This window comes from Pteropus alecto, unplaced genomic scaffold (genome assembly GCF_000325575.1).
Source record: "Pteropus alecto unplaced genomic scaffold, ASM32557v1 scaffold46, whole genome shotgun sequence".
In the NCBI taxonomy this organism is placed as follows: domain Eukaryota; kingdom Metazoa; phylum Chordata; class Mammalia; order Chiroptera; family Pteropodidae; genus Pteropus; species Pteropus alecto.
The window spans coordinates 834678-855839 of NW_006439231.1; the positions used below are offsets into that span (position 1 = coordinate 834678).

At 34.5% G+C, this 21162-nt stretch overlaps 1 protein-coding gene across 2 annotated transcripts in view; it reads left to right on the forward strand.

Annotated features, from left to right (window-relative positions):
• TMPRSS11A (transmembrane serine protease 11A) overlaps positions 1-21162 on the forward strand; it is a 52131-nt gene that overhangs the window by 26203 nt on the left and 4766 nt on the right. The window contains exons 4-8 of one of the 2 annotated variants that reach the window (XM_006916511.1): positions 9407-9474; positions 11417-11577; positions 15201-15239; positions 17071-17242; positions 20126-20385. In XM_006916511.1, coding sequence (XP_006916573.1) covers positions 9407-9474; positions 11417-11577; positions 15201-15239; positions 17071-17242; positions 20126-20385 — 700 coding nt within the window. The remainder of the gene's footprint in view (positions 1-9406; positions 9475-11416; positions 11578-15200; positions 15240-17070; positions 17243-20125; positions 20386-21162) is intronic. The other variant, XM_006916512.1, reaches the window with a different exon arrangement.

Genomic DNA, 21162 nt, shown 5'->3' on the forward strand with positions numbered 1-21162 from the left:
AGACCCACGTGTTATTCTCTATATAGTGAGCCAGTTTTCCCAATTTAACTAAACAAGTTGTCTTCCCAGTATATGGTGTGATTATTCAGCTCTTTACATTTCTTGGCACCTGAGTCTTGAGGAAAATGAAACATGATCTGTCCCCCTCCAACTTCTCCCAATCTCTTTGGAGGGATGAGAGTAATACACATGAGATTAAAAATTATGATATGATATAATTAAGGATAAAATTGTATGTTGAGGACAATAAGTACAGAAAAACTTCAAAGCAAAGGAAGATCGACTAAGGTTCCCATGGTCAGGAAAGGCTTTGTATTATTTTAGTCCATTTAAATAAGATAGATGTTCCTTTCCCTCTACTCTCCACTAAGTTACCTTTAGAAGAATTGCAGGAGAGGTTCATGCTTCATTCTCTGAGCCTCTCTTGTTTATTTTTGCTAAATCCCAATGAATAAAATCAGATTCTTCTCTCTGTCCTATGTGGGTGCTAACTAGACAGCCAAGAAAAACAGGTTGCAAGTCCTGTTCTTCCTCATAATTTAGGATTTACTGATTTGAATACAAATGAAGGTACAAAAGTAAAATGAATTCATGCTCAAATCCTGCTAAAACCCATCCCAGTGCCGAGACAGTGACACAGACATCTCATCTTTCACATTAGTCATCAGAGAAGATTCCAGTAAACCAGATCCAGTAATTCATGATATTCCCAAATAGGCAGGTCACTTTCATTATTATTATAAATTTAAATAGAATCACTGACTGAGGAAGTATTTCATTTTGAGACATATTTCAGAAACATCAAGAAATATTTCTAAATTATAAGCTCATTACAAATGTGAAAGTCATAAATTTGTAATATCATAACAATAACAATAGCTAACATGTATTGAATGCCAAGCACCACACTAAACATATTGTACATATTGTTAGTTAATCCTCAAAAACAGCCTTATGAGGTAGGAACAATTACTATTGCAACTTATAGATAAAAAATTCAAGGTACATAAAAATTAATTTACTCAAGATCATATGGCTAATAAATGACATAGTTAGGCTTTGAGATTATATGTTCTTAATAAATTTCTGTCATCTATAAGATCATCTATGTGATTTTACTTCCCATCTACAATCCCATGAAATACCAGAGATCAAGTGATTACTCCTAGTACATTAGTCTCTTTTATTTATACTATTAACATTGGACCAGTGACTGTCATCTGCACTAACAATGGCAACAGTTGAGAATTTTCTTAGGGTTGTCCTCTCCCAAAAGACGCGCCTATGGTTTTTTGGTTGTTGCTCCTATGCCCAAGGCAGTTCTAAATTTTATCTTTTTTGTACCCAGAAACACCAAAAGCAGGGCCTGAAATTATTCTTGAAATACCCTTGAGACTATGTGTCTAGAGTTGTAAAGACAAAAAACTTAGAAACAGAAAGCAATGCAAGGAGATGAATGTAGTTAGGAACACTCTCTAAATGAATTAGAAGACAAAAGTGAGATTTGACTCTGGTGAACACTGAAGCAGGAAGTTCTACAGAGAAAAAAGCTACTGGGTCAAGGTAAACTTATGCTTAATAAAGGTATTACATTATTTAAAGCTTTGAGTTGCATAAGGTAAGAGAACTAAAAGATGCTTAATGCTTGGTATAGGGCTATGGCCCTGTGCCTAGGGAAATCAGATTGGATTTGGAAGCTTTGAGAAAAATATAAGAAAGATATTATTGAGAAAATTCATGTTCAGGGGTTAGAAAAATTAAATGTAGAGTGTGGCTGAGTCCTAACTTGAGAGCTCAGACTTACATTTATTTTGTACTTGAAGATTACGTGTGACTAGAAGAAGATGTATAATACTACCTCTGCCATAAATGTCTGAATCCTGAAAAAGAAAGCTAATTGTATGTTTCACTTCTAATCTTCAATATAACACTGCTAAGGAGGCATTATTATCCACATTTTATAGATAAGAGAACTTAGCCTCTGAAGTTAAAGTTCACAACTAGTAAATAATGTAGGAGAGATCTGAAGTCATATAGGTAACTAGAACATATGCTCTTTCCACTAAATTGTTCTATTTTTGAAGAAAGAACTCAGTTAAGATAGAAAACTTAGTTCTATATCAATTATTCTCTCATTTAATATTTAAAATCCATAAAGATAATAAATCTCATATTCTATATTATATCACTTTTGCTTAAGAAACACATTGTGTTTACTTATTATATATATGAAGATGTCCTCATCCTTATTTTCTTCACTTCCCTGTATCATTTTTTCCAGCTTTATTGAGATACAATTGACATATAACATTGTATAAGTTTAAGGTATAAAACATGTTGATTTAATACACTTATTTATTGTAAAATGATTATCACCATAACAATATTATTTCAATTCATGAACATGAGATATCTTTCTTTTGTTTTTGCCTTCTTCAGTTTCTTTCATTAAACTCATAGTTTTCAGTGTAGAGATCTTTACCTTCTTGGTTAAATTTATTTCTAAGTGTTTTATTATTTCCGATGTTATTGTGAATGAAATTGTTTTCTTTATTTCTTTTTTTTTTTAGGTATTTTGTTACTAGTGCATAGAAATGGAACTGACTTCTGTATCTTGATTTTGTATCTAGCAGCTTTACTGAATTCATTGATTAGTTTTGTTTTTTGGTGGTTTATAGGATTTTTTATATATAAGATCATATATCTGAAATTGACGAGTTTACTTCTTCCTTTCTGATTTGGATGCCTTTTATTTCTTTTTCTATGTTGTACTATGTTGAAAAGGGGTAGTTGGAGTGGGCACTGTTGTCTTATTACTGATCTTAGAGGGAAAACTTTCAACCTTTTACTGTTGAATATGATGAAAGCCATGGGATTGTCATATATGGCCTTTAATATATTGAGATATGTTCCTTCTATTTTGCAATTTGTTGAGCATTTTTATCATCAAAAGATGTATTTTGTTGAAACAGATGTTTTTTTCTGCATCTATTGAGATGATTATATGATTTTACCTTTCATTCTATTAACATACATACATTTTTTATTTACATATGTTGAATCATCCTTGTATCCAGGAATAAATCCCACTTGATCATGCTTTATGATCCTTTTAAAGTACTATTGAATTTGATTTGCTAATATTTTGTTGAGAATTTTTGCATCAATATCCATCAGAGATACCGGCCTACAGTTTTATTTTCTTATAGTGTCTTTATCTAACTTTGGTATTGGGGTAACGTTGGCCTTATAAAATGAATTTTGGAGTGTTCCTTTTTCACTTTTTTGGCAGAGTTTTAGAAGGATTGGTGTTATTCTTCTTTAAATGTTTGGTAGAATTCAAACAAATGTCTGGGCTTTTCTATGTAGGGAGGTTTATGATTAATGATTCAATATCCTTACTCATTATTGGTCTGTTCGGATTTTCTGTTTCTTCATGATTCAGTTTTAGTAGGTTGTATGTTTCCAGAAATTTATTGATTTCTTCTAGGTTATCTAATTTGCTGGTATATAATTGCTTATAACAGTCTTTTGTGATCCTTTATGTTTCCTAAGTATCTGTTGCAGTGTCTCCTCTCTTATTTTTTTATTTTATTTAAGTTTTCTCTCTTTTTTTTAAGACTAGCTAAAGGTTTATCTATTTTGTTTTCATTTTCAAAAATTAGCTCTTAGTTTTCTTGATCTTTTCATGTTACTTTTTGAATGTCTATATTAATTGTTTTTGCTCTAACCTTTTTATTTTCTTCCTTCGGCTAATTTTGAGCTTAGTTTGCTCTTCTTTTTCTTGTTCCCTGAGGTGTGAAATTAGGTTGTTTATTTAAGATATTTTTTGTTTCTTAATGTAGGCATTTATCACTATGAACTTCCTTTTTAGAGCTGCTTTTGCAGCATCCCATAGGTTTTGGTATATAGCGTTTCCATCTGTATAGGTCTATTAGGTCCATTGGTCTAAAGTATGGCCAAATGTTTCTTTGTTGATTTTCTTGCTGGATAATCTATAACCTATTGTTGAAAGTGGGGTATTGAAATCCTCTACTTTTTTTTTTATTGTTGTCTGTTTATCCCTTCAGATCTGTTTGTACTTACTTAATTTAGGTGCTCTGAGATTGGGTGCATATATATTTATGATGGTTGCATCTTAATGAATTGACTCCTTTATCATTATTCTTTGTCTCTTATTACTGTTTTTGGCTTACAATCTCTTTTGTGTCAGTTTTGAGGAGAAAGACAACAGTCAAAGCAACTATAATAGAGAAAGAAAGAAGGCTGATGGACATATTTGCATATGGATGTCCAGCATAAACAATCTATGATTGAAGGAGAGATATGGATGGGTGTTTTCAGAGGGAAGTATTTTTGAGAAAGGAAGCAATATTAGCCATCTCTAAACTTCCTGATAAAGTTTTAAATATAGCAATCTTACTCTATTGAATAATCTACTTAGATTATTATTCATCATTCAGGCACTATAAGAGAGTCTAAGAAAAATGATTCTCCTCTCTCTGTTTGATGAGTAATGAAATTTAGAAATTTCAAAGATGACACACCTAGAGAGGACAGGAACCTTTCAGATAATGACCTTCCCTTGCTTTGGACATTCTAGTTTAAATATCTTCAGTATAATTTTAAACAAATACAAATTACTTATTTTCCTCTTTTAAAAAGATAATTCAGAGATCTAGGCTTTTGTAGTATACTAAAAGTTAGTATTCAGTCTTTATCACCCTTCATTGCAAATGTTTTAATTCTATGAATTTATTTTGCCTGTCGAGCTCAAGAATACAAATCAATTTGGAGTAAAGTTATCCAATATCTTGCTACTTGCTATATATGATTAGTCACAGATGTCTGCTTCCTTCTGACATCACACACACACACACACACACACACACACAAAACTAATGAGGAAGAACAAGTGCAATCAAATAAATAACTTTGATAACATCATATAACATCACAACCCACTGGATGATATCATTACTTCCTGGTTTAGAGTAATCCAAAAGTTATACTTTCATGACACTCCACCCACACACCCACAGACCCCTGAATGACACCAGATCCAGCCGCCTTCTCCAACAGACACAACACTGGGTTCAAAGCTATGGGAGTTATAAAGAGGAATTTTGTGAAAATAAAGTGACTTAATTCCCTGAAGGCCAACAAGCCTCAAAATCCTGTGAGCCCCACTGGCACTCAAGTTGGTCATGCTCTGTATAGGCTTAAGATAAAGATTCACAGTTTACTTATGGAATCTTGGGTTCTGCCAAAAATCCAGAGTTTTAAATAAACACAATAATAACTTCAAAGTATTGCAATAGAACTGTCAAGATTATTTTTGGAGACAAAGAAAACAGACTGCCATTAGAGAGAGGTATAACAATTTCTGGTCTCTTTACATGCTGCTTATTACACATTCGTGGGTAGGAGCTCTCAGCGAGAACCCACCTGCATCTTCACTCTGAGGTCAGCCGGTTCACTGCTTTATCACCTTAAGCAAGTCATTTCCTTATCTATATAATGCCAATAATAATAGTATTCACCTTAGAGGGTTGTTATGAAAAGTAAATGAGTGCGAATACAGTGGAGTTTGTACTTGGTGCACAGGTGGCAGAACACAGTGATAACTATTCCTCTGTTATAATTAATGTAGTCTCATCACAGAGGAGCTTCCCACAAAGAATCAAATTACCTGAAAATGTTAACAAAGAGAAAAAATTCCTTTCATATAATCATAGTCAATTTTCTTTTTTCTTCAGGAGCATTGATGTCAATCTAATGTACAGCTCATTAAAAACTCTTATCAAAATATCCTGGTAAATGCAAAGTTTTCTGATAAATTCTCCCTTTCTTTTATTAATTCATTAAACGAAAAAAAGTACTGCATTCTTACATACTGTAGAGTGTGAAAAGATGAATCACTGTCCCATCCATAAAGGGTTTGCTGTTTAGTAGAAGAGATAACATACTTGCATAAGTAACTATATTAAGGAATAAAAGGCATAAGAGAGATAAGAAAAATTAAGACAAGAGGAGAAAAGATTACTCAGGTTCAAGGAATAACCCCCCAAAAAGATATTATTTGAAACAGGCCTTCAAGGAGAGCTGTAATTCAGAAAAGCAGAGTTAGTAGAATGGGGGAGGATGCTATAGACCAAAAGAATACCTAAGAAGGACAAGTGCACAGGAAAAGAAGGGCCATGACTGAAAACAGTGTTACCAAGCCTGAAAGGTAGCAGTGGTATTGAAGATGGGGCGTGGTAGGGGGGTGATCAGTGGCAGACGGTGCCACCCTTTGATGTCTGACTGTGACTGGAAGCTCAAATGCAATTGTGCTCTATTCTTGATTTCTACCTTGAGTTCAGCCCTTATAGCAAGGCAACATCCATTAAGCCTTACGTAGGGCTAAAGATGTGTTTTGGTTCCTTTAATTCTCAGGAGCTCATCTGGTGTGTGATGTGGAAAAAGCTGCTTTTGTATCTTCAGTAGCATACTTATCTGAAGTTTGCATTCTCAACCCTGAAACTCACCCTATGTGAATACGAAGACTGCTGTGAGAGGAGTCAGTTGGAAGCATCGGACAGTGAAAAGCAGGCTTCTGACATGTGTAAACAGAGTTCATTTGGGAATGATTACTGAATGGTTGGGCGAGTCTGTTTGTTTGAGTTGACAGCCTCTCCCTAACTCTTTCATTAAACACCCAACTGACCTCCAATTGCCCTCTTAGAACTTAATCTCAGTGCAGATTCCAGCATTTCAAAATCATCAAAGAGGTACTACCCGGAAATGGGGCCTTTTGTTCAGTGTTAGAAGACTAACTCCAACTACAAAACTCAACAAATGTCCTAGATGAGAAGTAGGATAGATTCATAAGTCACTAACTCTATTAGGTAGTATAAATAACAAATTTGTAACAACTTAACCCACAGCTTAAAAAAAAAAAAAAAAAGCGTCCTCTGAAACTTCTGGTAATTTAGAATGCCAAAAGTGTTGGCAGAGTGTTTCTGATGAGGTAGGTCTTACTCTGCAAGGGAACATGATTTAGGGTTTTCTAGAAAGGAGGCTCATAATAAACTTTATGTTTGTGTTTGCTCGGCTTTCCCACCTGTTTTAAATTCCTTTGGTGTAGGAACACTTCTAGCTAGTCTGTGCCCTAGCATTTCTCAAAGTGTTTTCCTCAGGCTACCCCATCATCTGAAGATCTTAGGCCTCACCCAGACCTAATTAATGAGGCAGACTCCTAAAATTTGAATTGTAAAGAAAAAACATTTATTTCTATGACTGATTAATTAAGTTACTTCTACCTAGATTCTTCTTGTGTTATTATTTCAGCTTCTATCTTCCCAGACGACTGAACTATTCAAAGATGGAGCTGATGCTAGATTTAGATATTCTTCCCAGCAGGCATGTTGCCATATGAATGATGTCATCCAGAGTCAAAAACTTAATCCAAAACCTTTGCCAACAAGTTACAAAGAGCCAAAGAATCAATTGTGGTTGAAATTTCAGAGGATAATTATATACCAAACTTCTTTAAAAATCCAAGTGCTATTTACTTTTCTTCTTTTTAATATTTGTCACTTTTCTCCCTGTTGTTTTTGTTTGCCTTTACTTTTATTTTGAATTTCCCCAGAAAACTGAGTAATAGGACTGATTGTGGGTGACAAGAAGTGAAATGATTATAACAATGTCACTCTTGAGAAAACATATCTTCCAAAACAGCTTTTTTCTAGCATATAAACCCCACACCTCTTTAGCCCATTTAAGCTTTCTTTATTTAAATGCAAATAAAGGTATATTTTGCATACTAGTGATTTCTCTTTTTTCTAAATACTGTCTTTGATCTTAAGTGTACAGCTATTACCAAATATACATCTTAAGAACTTTTATACTTCATCTTTTAAAGTTAGCCAAGAAGTTATTTCATAACTTACTACTTTGTGTTCTATAAAAGAAATTGAAGTAAAATGTACATCACATTTAACAGGGAGGCTATGTGATTGATGGGAAGAGATGGACCTACTGACGGAAGACATAAGTTTAAGTCCTAATTTATTATCCACATGATGCCAGAGAAGTTCATATAATGTCTCTGAGTCTCAGTTTCCTCTTCAAATAAAATAAAAATCAAGAAAATTCTTATTTCACAGAGTTATTGCAAGGGTTAAAGAACATCATGAATATTTTGGTTCTCAGTTAAGCAATCAAGAATGCCTGATAATACAAGGAAGTCTTTGATCCCCCAAACAGCCTTCAATTTATTTTTAACTTTTGTGTTTTTCAAAATGAGAGTTGGTCATCTTGCCCCTTCCTTAAGGATGCAGGGCATGTTTTTTTGCACCTGTGGCTCATCTACTATCAAATGTGAAATGCAGTGGCAGCATTCAGATGACACTGTTGCTACCAACTGGTCAGTAGGGGACATTGCAGGCCAAAATCTAGGTGTAATGAGGCACAGCATCATGATGCTATATGACAGACAATTAAAACTATGCATATAGACCAAAAACAGTAGTGTTTCTTCTCCTTCCTTGGTGATATTAACTAAGTAACACAACTTTAATCTACCCTGCAACACTGCCTCACTCCTTCTTCCTCCTTGATTTACCCTAGAGCCTACAATCAACAATTAAAAAATTGTTGGCTCTCTTCTGAGTCCCTCATGCCTCTTCCCTTTACTTAAAGCCAAAGATCTGCAGAGAAATTTGAAACCTGCAATGCACAGATGGAGGCTAAGGAACAACCAGCAGTTGACTACCAAAATATACCCAGCATTTTATATGTGTTTAATCTTTGAAACCTTATGAGTAGCATATCGATATCTGTTTCACAGGTCAGGAAACTAACGCTCATATTGGTTCAGTACTTTTCCAGAGTTACCCAGTTTGTGAGCAGCAGAACAGGTTCCAAACCCAGGACTAAGCCAAAGTTCTCTCCATTACCTCTCAAGGCCTCCCTCCAGGTTCCATCTCTGCTCTGAATTTTTCTGCTTTACCTTCTATGAGATTTTAGGAAAATGTCTTCTACCCCAGATACCTACACCAGCACATTAGAATCACCTAGGGAGATTCTTACAAATATGAATGCCTAGGTCCCCTTCGGAGCAACTATAACCAAAACTCTAAGAAAGGAAGCCCAACATCTGTCAGTAAAAAAAAAAAAAAAAAAAAAAAAAAAACCCTCAAAACAGTTTTTGCAAGTTGGGGGGGTAGAAAAAAAAAAAAAAAAAAAAAAAAAAAAATCCTGCAAATGATTCTGTCACATTGTGAGGGTTGAGAACCACTGGTTTAAATAATATTATTCATGTTAAAAAAAAAAAATTTTCTATTGCTTTAACATTTAATCAGGGGTGTATTCTTATTATAAAATATCTTATTAACACAGAGTTTCTCTCTTGTAATAACAGGTGGATGAAATATTTAGAGATTCGGCCTTGAACAACCATTATGTCAAGAACCAAGTAGTCAGACTGACGTATGTATGTTTGGGCAAAGGCGAAGTCACAGCCTCAAAGGACAAAGGAAACTGAAACCCTCATATAATGTGTGCCTCTATGGGCTGGGCTCTACAACAGTCTCACTCTAGGGTTGGCCACCATTTCATAAAGGAGAAAACTAAGACCCAAGGAAGTGAAATGATATGTTCAAAGTTCCCCAAATGACAAGTTTCTCCAAGTGACAGAACCAGGATTCAAACCTCATCAACTGATTGCAAGGCCCAGAACTACCAGATTCTGTGGTCTGGGGAAAACCCAGGAGCATGTCACTGCAGGCACCAAGTTGTATTCTTTTGCCAGACATATCATTTCAAAAATATTTAGAAGGCAAAGTTGACTACACTATGGGATCATAAGTTTTACCTGTAGTGAAGCCCTAGTGACAGAGGCATTCTAAACAAAAAAATAAAGTTTCTGTTTTAATAAATTTTCTTTTTGTTGTGGTAGAGAGTCAAGACTCATATCAGTTGCAGAAATTGCTCATAGGTTTCAACTGTGTTATTTGGAAAGCACGTAGCAGAACATATATGTAATAGGTGCAAACCTATTGGGCCTATATGACTCATCTTCTTTAAGAAAATGAATATATTCAAACAGATTTATTTGAAGGAAATATTAATCACTTTTTTAAACCAATAGACTAATGTCTATTGGCAGACCTACTCCAAGTTCCTTTCATCCTTACTGAGTAACTACTGACCTCCAGAAGGCTTTTTAAATATAATATATCCAAATTAGATAAATTCTATAACATTTAGGAAATAAAAAGCACATATTTGCTGAAACTTTCTAAATTTCACACCCTCTATTTTCAGACTCTGATATGCCATAACATTATCATAATCTTATGAACTTCTTTGAATTTATAGCCATTATCACTATGTAAGTTTTTGTGTTGGTGCAGAGGAATTCCACCCGGTAAATGATGTTCTCTCTATGATTTAAGAGGGAAAATGACTTGGAATATGTTTGCCAATTTGATATAAAGTTCTGATTATTGATATTTTTATATCCAGAGTCTACATGGACCATAGTATGTAAAAATGCCTTGGAATTGATTATTATTATTATTTTATTTTATTTTATTTTTTGGTCAAAAGATTCAGGAAATGAGGACTTTAGTGCTTTTTAGAACTTGAATCTAAAAATAAGAGACATGGCAGATCAATAAATAGGCTTCAATTTTTTTTAAATCCTTTAATTGTTTTGTTTTCCTATTTTTAGAGTATATAAAAATTCAGCGTCTTGGGTAAAGGGAATTGAATCTGTTTATATGAAAGAAGTTCAAGGATCTGGACATGTTTAATCTGTAGAAGATATCAGGGACCACACTATCACTGTCTTCAAATATTTTATGTGGAAGAGGGAATTGATGTTTTATGTTATGTCCCAACTGATAGACCTAAGCTTAATGAATGTATGATATAAGGAGACATATTTCAAATCAAAATGAAGAACTCTCTTAAAATCAGAGCTGACCAAAGAGAATTAAGACTCTTTAAGGAAGTAAATTTCTCATTATTTTAATTACTGTGCTGGGGTTAGAGTCATGGATGCTGTAGAAGTGATTCAAGTATCAGATACATGAGTGATTGGCCAAAGAGATCACTAAAATTTCTTCCAATTTTCAGAGTTTATAATTTCAGTGATAATTTTTGATGTCTGAGTCTTACCCAACTGCTATAAAAAGCATTCAAATTAATGGGGAAAATGCACTCAAAACATTATGAAAACTTGAAGAGGGAACATATGAAAATGATCTTAGGTCAGAGAGTGACATATAAAAGGGTGTCAGTGTGAGAAGATTAGCCCTTGACACTTTCAGTAACTGAAGCATAATCCGGGGGAAGAAAATACAAAGATTGTAAGATGATACCAGATGTATTCTTTGAATAAGCATCTTTCTCTTGTGTCTCATAGTCCAGAGGAAGAGGGTATAAAAGCAGATGTCATCATGGTATTCCAGTTCCCCTCTGCTGAGCAAAGGGAAGTAAGGAAGAAGAAAATCCATAGCATCTTTATTCAGAAGATAAGGAACATAAGAGCCTCGTCCATAAATGCCTCATCAGTTCAAGTTAATGGTAAGTAGGCATCTTTCTCTGTGATGTGAAGTTCTCTATTAGGTTCATTTTATGTCTAATCTTAAACTTAAATGCCATATTTCCTTTCTAAACATTAGCAAGAATTTAAATGAAAGAAAATTTCAAGTTAAAAAAGTGACATTTCAAGGTTTTATTATTCTCTGAAGAAAGCATGTCTGAAGTTAGTTGTCAAGTAGTTTGTCCTGTAGAAATTGACTAGTACTCATCCCAAAACAAAGGCAACTTTTACCTCCATAACTAAGCAAGTGAAAATTCCAAGCGTTTAGCAACAACTTCTTTTCTGTGTGGGACCTTCCTAAAACCATATACTCATGTGTTGCCTTTTTAAAATATGGATAGTTTCTGTATATGTGGGACCATATACTCATGTGTTGCCTTTTTAAAATATGGATAGTTTCTGTATATAATGAAATTATAAAATTTTTAACGTTTTTTCCTGCTCCAACTTTGGAGCCACTTAAACCATCTTACAAGTAATGCTTTAAAAATCACTAACTTAGAAAAAAAATATTGGAATCATTATATCATTATCACTCCACTGAAAAAAGAGAATTGACTTTTATCGAGGCCCTTCTTTATGCCCTTTACATGCAGCATCTGATTTTTAGATTCCCATGAAGTAGGCAAATTTACTTTTATAGATGTGAAAGAAAGTCAAAAAAGGTAAGGACTCTAATAATTAAAAGGAGATAAGATCAAATCTAGATCTCTAATTTCTTGAGAGGCTCTATTTAAAAAGGATCTGTGGTCAAACATATTTTAGAAATTCTATCTATGATATTCATCTCTTAGAAATCCATTCTTTATATTAGCATATTAAAGACTCTGAGGAGTCCAGCTAGACAGAAACCTGTTTACGTTTGTACATTAAGTTGCTTCCACAAGCATCGACTTTCAGCAGATAGGTGCAGATTTCCTGTACAAATTCCAATGGACACCACACTTAGAGTCACAGAATAGAATCAGAATGATTAATATCAGATGTGAAACAGGATGCCCTACCCTTGTAAGGGTCTGGCTGACTCTTCAAAATGAATCCTGACCAGGAAGTGAAAATCTGAGGAAATGGGATGGGCAGGAATTTTCTGATGTGACAAAGAGTTAGCTACTCGAGGAATAAAGCTAAGGACCTCTCCCAACTCGAGGGAAGAATCTATCAAGGGCTTAAGCTACCTTCTTTGTTAGGTGAGGAAACAGATGAATCAAAGTTGTGAAATTGTGGCAATTCTGGTAAGTTACGTGATATGTTCTGTGTAATTTCCAATAACCTGTTAATTTGCTGGGAATTTAAAAGCCTGAGATATCTGAAACCAGAAATAAAGCATGAAATGGTCATAGGATGCCTGGCCTTTTTGTTTCTTGCAGTCTCATTTTGTAAGCTGCAGTTTATTTTAACAGTGTAGTAGATTAAAGGGCAGGATGTGCTGTTGAAGAACCTGATTTGAGAGTTGCCTGATTAATTCTCACTCCACTGAGTCACTGCAGGACCACCCAAGTAATTGGCCCATGCCTTTGCCTCCATTTTCTCATCATTAAAATTGCATTGACAATGTTTGTTCTTCTTGAAATCATAGACATAGCATGAGGATATACAAGAAAATAGAATGTATAACAACAGGACATATAGGTTCTTACCAATTAGAAATCCAATAAATTGTTCATATGCTTTGGAAATCTGAAAACATTAATGCAAGTGATTGACTGGTAGTAGAAAAAGCTAGAACCTTGAAGTTTTTCAAATTTCTCAATGTAAAAAGAGCAGTGTTTACTAGCACTTAGGAAAGGCCCATTTAGTGGAAACCTCAGGAGAAACTTCAAGGCAATTCTCAAAGGCAAAAACATTGCTCTCCAGGAACACTTAATTTTGAGGACTCCCAATGAATGGAAAACTGCTGAAATTCTAGACTAAGTCTAGAAATAACCCTGCGGCCCAACATTTAGCATAATTTATCAAAATCTGTATTTTGTTTTGACAAATACCTGTGTGGTGTGGGTCCTTCATGTGATGCGAGATGTCAGAGCAAAGCTAAAATCAACATCTTGCATTGCAAACACAGAGCAAAGCTAAAATCAACGTCTTTGCATTGCAAACACTATGGCTGTGGAAGAGCAGCTCGCTGCCTACATTCAGTAGGTATGTGCTCCAGTGTCGGTCATGTTACTTATAGCATGCAGAGCCCTGAATACTAATTACGTTACTCCCTACTCAGAAGTGAAATAGGTTACTTTTAAGACTGGGATGTTAATATTTCTTTTATCTCCTAGATGTGGAAAGAAAAAAATATTTGGTCGAAACTAGAACTCTTCAAATGCTAGTTACTTCTGTATGGGTAGTTTACCTCCAGGTGTAACCATTTTCCCTAAAAATTCAACTCTTAAAAATCCAATTATTCTTACAACCATTATTCTTAACCTGGTATCATTCTTGGAAAGGGGCAATTTATATTTTGCTCAAACTAAGCTAAAGAAGTTTTAACTGAAAAATTGTATTACATTATTTTCAATCTTAGTGCATTACCAATATGAGGCATATTAAATTAGTTTTTTTTAAATAAAACAAGAAATTTACTACCTTAAAACTACATTTGAGAGAAAATTGAGTTCCTTACATACAGTAAGCATTGAGAATCTGTCATCAGAAATTGATTCTTCATCATATAATCATTTGGGCATGCCTTGAGGCGTATCCTTGAATTCAATATTTTCAAAACTCCCACTTTGCAGAGTTTATCATCACTAGTTTCCCAAGTGAGTAGAAAGACATTCTTATTTTGCGCAATGGGAAGTTAGATGCAGAAAATATGAATCTGAGAAACATGGCACTGGTAGAAATCAGTAAAATAGTTTATCCTTATTCTTTTCAGTAAGCCATTTTATCTTGAAAATTATCACAGTCTTTATGCAACCTTCTACCAACTTAAGTTTAAATATTTATGCTTCCTTTATCAGATTCCTAACTTCGTCGGAAATTAACATAATTTAGTCTTAGTTTCTGTCCAGTAATTGGCATTTACCAATATTCAGCAGATGTGGGATAAGAACACACTATATTATATTATTCAGAAAAAATCATTTTGATAATTTAAAACTGTGTTTTAGAAGTATTTTAAATACAGTTTATGTGGGAGTTTTTCAAAGTTTTTTTCACTCCTAAACTTTTTGACTGAAGAAAGGCTTATGTAAGATTTTAAAGAGATAAAAGCTGACCTGTCCTGGTTGAGGCTGAGTTTGAGCCTTGAGACCCCATCTACTTGCTTCCGCCTTCCGCACCCTCTCTATTTCCTGAGGCAAAATCTGAAAAGACTATCCTGCACCATTGGAACACCACTATTCTTTACTAATACAAACTGTGAGTTTTAATCATTCACTATTTGTGTCTTAATCATCCACTGCTTGGGGTATTATCCACCTAATTAGAAGTTGCCTATAACTCTATAAAAATTGTTCACATATCCTATATCAGGTAGCCATTCTCCTGACTGATGTATATGCTCAACTGCCTAGAATCCGTATACAGTTCAGTACTCTCTGATAATTTCAGGTCACTGAGGCCAACCAGGAGAATATCAAATTATCATTCTTTGTTCTATTTTGTTTTTCAGCAATGAGCTCATCAACAGGGAAGCTAACTGTCCAAGCATGTAAGTCTAGTTAGCTTGTAAAAACAAGTTCAATTCCCATATCAGAAAGGATGATATCTTCAAATAGTAGCTCCTAATTTCCCATCCATGTCCCACATTTTCTTTGGAAGAAAAGAACAATTGAGCAATAGATGGAGATACTTTTCTGAGAACAATTTTTTCTCATGTTCAAGAAAAACATTTACATGATTGAAATTTGGGGGTGATTTGAAGAAATTATATATTTCTGGTTTGGAATAAATGGACTTGCTTTTATAATTTTTTAAATATTATGAAATGTGCCTTCTGCTGAGAAATAAAATGAGACAGTGATAAATGGGGAGGAGATAGACCCATTATCAGTGACTGATCTATAAAATTTACTTAATATATTTCATCTACATGGTTGACAGAAGCTCCACCTTATGTCATTGTGGCTGTGTCTTACAAATACACCACACTATACATTTTTATTCATTTACTCATTCATTCATTCATTCATTCAACAAATATCTTTTTAACATCTACCCAGAGACAGAAAATGAATACTATTGTGAATAAGACATGATCCTATTCTAAAATTGAGTTTGAAGGCAGGAAGAGACATAAATAAATCAAGAAATGTTAAAAATAATGTGATAAATGCTATGACAGAGAAAGTGCACCCTGCTATGAGAGTCAATCTCAGAGTCAGCTAACCTCATTCTTTCATGTCAGAAAATGATCCCCAAGACAGCAAAGAGGAATGGCCATGAGTCAAGTGGCAGGTGGGATAGGTGTCCTGGGCAGGAAGCGCAATATGTAAAAATGTATTCTGAAATAACATGGTTATTTCTTGTAACTGCAAAATGTTCGTGTGGCTGGAACGTAGAATGAGAGTTAGGGATATGGGAAAGGGGTATGATTATTACGGATCAAGGACTAGAACTATGCTGAAGCATTTCAACTTTATTTGAAGGACAGTGACAAATCAATAACGGGTTTTACACCGTTTACAGAAAAATCACTGTTTTTTGGAGAATGGGTTGAAGAAACAAGACTAGAGGCTGGGAGATAAACTAAACTGGGAAGCTGTTGCTATCCTCTAAATGAGGAAAATGCTGGTCTGAACTAGGGTAATGGCAGAGTGATGGAGATCACGAAAATGACTAGCCACAGCTAAGATATAATCAATACTAGTAAAATGAATTTTCTTTTTTGATAATTAGTTGGAATAAGAACTGAATCTACCATATTGTCTTTATTAGTACACAGGGTTAATTCTTAGCAGGAACCCTAAACAGCAAATTAATCTCTGATATGAGGTACATAACAGAGTACATATTTATTCCCAGCAATAGCAAATGTAATGTTTATATGGAAACATGGAACCACACATCCTGAAGAGTGAAAAATTGGTCATGATATATTAACCCATGAACACCTTAGGAACTGGACACTCAGAAAAATATATGGAAGAAGTTGTTCTGACAGATAGGGAATTATTTGTCTGGTCAGGTCTTCAGGTGAGAGCTACATGTCAAAGTAACACTGGGATCTCCTAAAAACTAGGAAATGATTTTAGTAGGAGCTCCTAGGATATCTAGATAATTGACTTCACAAGTCCTTAGGATACACACTTCATAGTGTGTCAATCCTTTGCAGTTTAATGCAGCTTTAGTGCGTAATATATTCCACATCTTTAGGGAGTGCACAAAACTTCAACATATCAAAAAATACAGAGAATAGATATTACTATTTTACATCTTTATATAATGATAGATGCAAATATTGAATTGCAGTACCCTATTAGGTTCTTCGTATCAAAGATTACAGAGACATTTTTTATACTTAATAATCTTATCTCTTTCAGGTTGTGGTAAACGAGTTGTTCCATTAATAGTCAACAGAATAATGTCCGGAGATATTGCAGCCAAGGCTGCCTGGCCTTGGCAAGCGTCCCTTCAGAGCAATAACATACATCAGTGTGGAGCCACTTTAATTAGTAATACGTGGCTTGTCACTGCAGCGCACTGCTTTAAGAAGTAAGTTATTGAACTTAAGTTGGACCCCACTACTGCTAAAAACATCTCTGAGTTTTATTATGTTCTGAGTAATCATCAATGACCTCAAATATTACTGAAATAAGATGAAAAAGCTTCTTTCAGATTCTTTACTAAAACAATGTTACATCTGCATACTTATTTTCATTTGGAAAGTTAGTAGGGACAGTAGTGATTATCCTAGTATTCACTGATTGAGTCCTCAGAGTTCTAAGTAAAAAAAAATTGTGTAAGGAAGCAGAAGTCATTCTAACACAAAATATTGACTAATAACATACATAATGATTCATTTCTTAAACATACAGTCTTGCCACTCAAAGACCAGCAGTATTCATATTATCAGGGAATTGGTTTGAAATGCAAGAATATCAAGCCCTATTTCCAGCCTACAGAATCAGGAGCTGCATTTAATCAGGCACTCCAGGTTCTTTGTGTATACATTAGAGCACGAGAAACACTGTCCTAGGAGACAAAAATTTTATCCTGAAAAAGCTCCGGTAGAGACGGTACATAGTTATATTCATATATCTGAAGAGAATTAAGGAATCAAAGAACTTCTCAATAGAGCTGCTCAAAGATGAAAGGGATTCCAAGGTGAAGAAAGGGACTCTAAAGCAAAGAAGTCTTCATCTGCAGAAGGGTTCAAGCACAGACAATCCTCACTTGAGAGTATTCTTATAACAACTACTCCCATATATTAAGCTCCGGTATGCTACAAATATTTGGTTAGGTTCTTAAGATTTGGTTCATATGCTTCTTACACCTGCTTGCTTGGTAGGCCTCTTTTCACTGAGGGAAGTGAGAAAAGTTAAGTAACTTGCCCAAGGTCACAATGCTAGGAGATGATGAAGTTGAACACAAGAATATATCTTCCTCATGGCAAGTCTACCTTTCAAGCATTGGATCAGTGAGAGGACTAAATGACTTTTTATGGCCTTTCCTACTCTGAGAATTATTTGATATTATTGCAGTCTAATATTGAATTAATACTTTCAGAGACCTCAGTACATGATTAGTTTTTTAAACTAATAATCAACAAAATTCCCAGATCCTTTTAATAGGGATGGTTTTCAGAGCAGGTGTCACATCTTTGAATGTTTACAATTATTTGAAGATCTAAATTACTGTTTTATATTTATCACCATTAAATTGCATGTTATTAATTTGGGCCCAGGTTAAAAATTTAGAAAGTTTATTCATAATCTTCACTTAACATCTCTAATATAAGGTATTCCTCTACTGTTTATCATCTGCAAACGTAATAAATACAAGCTGTATTAAACAGTTTCAGATCATTGTTGGAAAGTGTCAGAATGATCACTCCCATTTGAGTATAAACAATTCAAGGTCTGTCCCTTGCATTTCCAAGTTCAAAATACTTGATTTAGGTTAAGTTCATCTAGGTCTGGTTAAGTTGAGGGAGCAGATTTATGCCAATAAAATTCACAAAAGACTGATTTATAAACAAAAATGTCAATATATGTATAACAATTGTGTTTCTAAACCAATCTTTATTTAGCTTTACTCATTATTTTTACATATTAAAATTGTGTATAAAACCAAAATTTTAAATTGCCTTAAAAATAATAATAATCTCAAAACAATTAACAGCTGTCAGACTGGATATATATCCCATTATTTGTTTATGTGCTTCTTTCTATGACTAAAGGTCTGAAGAAATAATTAGGTTGAAAAACAAGTGTATATTGGAAGTATCTGTTTATTTGTTTATCCCTCATGGATTATGTTTAATTAATTAGTGAAGAAACATTACTCTTGCTATTAATAAAGATTTTGATGGGAAACCGTGTTCTTTAAAAAGAACAGAGAGGCAAGTTGACAAGTGATACTGGGCAAATAGTTTAATTTACTTAGGCCTTATTTTTCTTTAGTATAAAACACAGGCTTCACTAGATGATCTTTCATTACTAGATGACCTTTTCAATCCCCATACATACATAATGCACCTGTTGCTCAAGCCCACAAGCTAGAAGACACAAACAATTAACCATCTCTCACAGGACTTCTGATAGCTTTTACCTCATCCACTCTTACCCTCCAACAACCTATTCCCCAGAAAGAATCAACATGATTTTTTATAATATAAATGGGACTACATAACTCTCATCTTAAAGTCATCCAGTGAATTTCCATATCACTTGAATAAAATCTAAGTACTTTATTCATGACCTATAAGACACTCTAAAATCTGGTCTACGCCCACCTATCCAACCTTATCCCCTACCAATCTTCCCTTGTGTCTTGAACTGCAGCCCATCTGGTCTAAGGCCTTGGGAAGTTTGTCTGGAAGTTTTGTCTCCCTATCTTCTCACAGCTGACTCCTCATAAACCATGTATGTTGCACAAATGTCATATTTTCAAATGAGCCTTCCCTAACTACTCACTAGTACTCTATTCCATCAACCTAATCTATTTTATTCATAGCCTTTATCACTATTTGAAGTCATTTATCTATTTGTTAATTTGTTTCATTCATTTTCTTTCATTGGAATCTAATACTCCCACCAGCAGAAACATTTTCTGTTTTTATTCACCACTTTATCCCCAGCACTTTGAATAAGGCTCAGCACATAGATGTTCAACAAATATCTGCTGAAGAGATAAATGAATATTTTGTGTGCTTTACAGTTCTAAAATTTAATAATTCTGTATCAGAATCATTTCTCAGATGCTGTTTGTATATGTTTTATCTTTCAAAACAGTAGTAGTACACTGTATTTAAATAGTCAAAGAAAGCTATCATTGCAACCAAGTATTTTCAGGATGGTATTTTCTATTTTATTGGCCTACATACAATTATTATAGCATAGTTCATATAGTCTGTTCATTTCTAACCTTTTCCAGGAATCCAAATCCACATCAGTGGACTGTTAGCTTTGGAACAACAATCAATCCTCCATTAATGAAAAGAAATGTCAAAAGAATTATCATTCATGAACGTTATCACTCTCCAGCAAGAGAATACGACATTGCTGTCGTGCAGATCTCTCCCAGAGTCACCTTTTCCGATGACATCCGCCGGGTTTGTTTGCCAGAACCCTCTGCATCCTTCCGACCAAATTCAACTGTCTATATCACAGGATTTGGAGCACTTTTCTATGGTGGTGGGTATCTCAGAAAGGATTGCAGAGTACTAAGCTTTATTTAGGGCAGAACGATTTATCTCCATCAATATTATCCTGCTAGCCATTTCCACACAACCTGGTTGTATTAGTTAGGGTTCTTGTTTTTCAAGTGAGAGAAACTCAACTCAGATTAACAAAAGCAAAGAATAATGATAAAATGACAAATTTTGCCCTTTTAATTTGGAAATTAAGAGATGAGATGAGTCTAACTTCAGACACAGCTGGATTCAGAAATTCTAATATTGTCATCAGGCTCTGAATCTTTGAGTCATTCCATTTCCTGGCTCTGTTTTTCCCTGGGTCCCCTCATATGGAGGGATTCTAGTTCCACATAGTGGCAAAAGTGGCCAAGAACAGCTCAGGATTTACATCATCTTCACCTAGTAGATGCCAAGAAAGAATATGTCCCTCTCTTAGCCAGAATCTACATTAATCCCTGAAAAGGTCTCTTTTGGCCTGGCTTGTGTCCAGGAGTATCCAGACTGACTGGCTAACTCCAATACGCCTATGTTTATACCAAGAAAAGCAGGTGTGCGATTGACAGCCTAGTCAGAATCACATCAAATGAGGGAGAGGAAGTTTTAAAAGGGTTGGCTTCAAGGAAGACATAAAAAAATTGAATGTTCCTTCAGCACCACTAAAACCTATTTTATGTGCTACTCTCTACACAATGTCAGGTATACATCAGATATGTTGTAATCTTCATGCCCACCTTCACTCCAAGACTCTTTCACTTTGAGCCCTATCTCTGTGAGC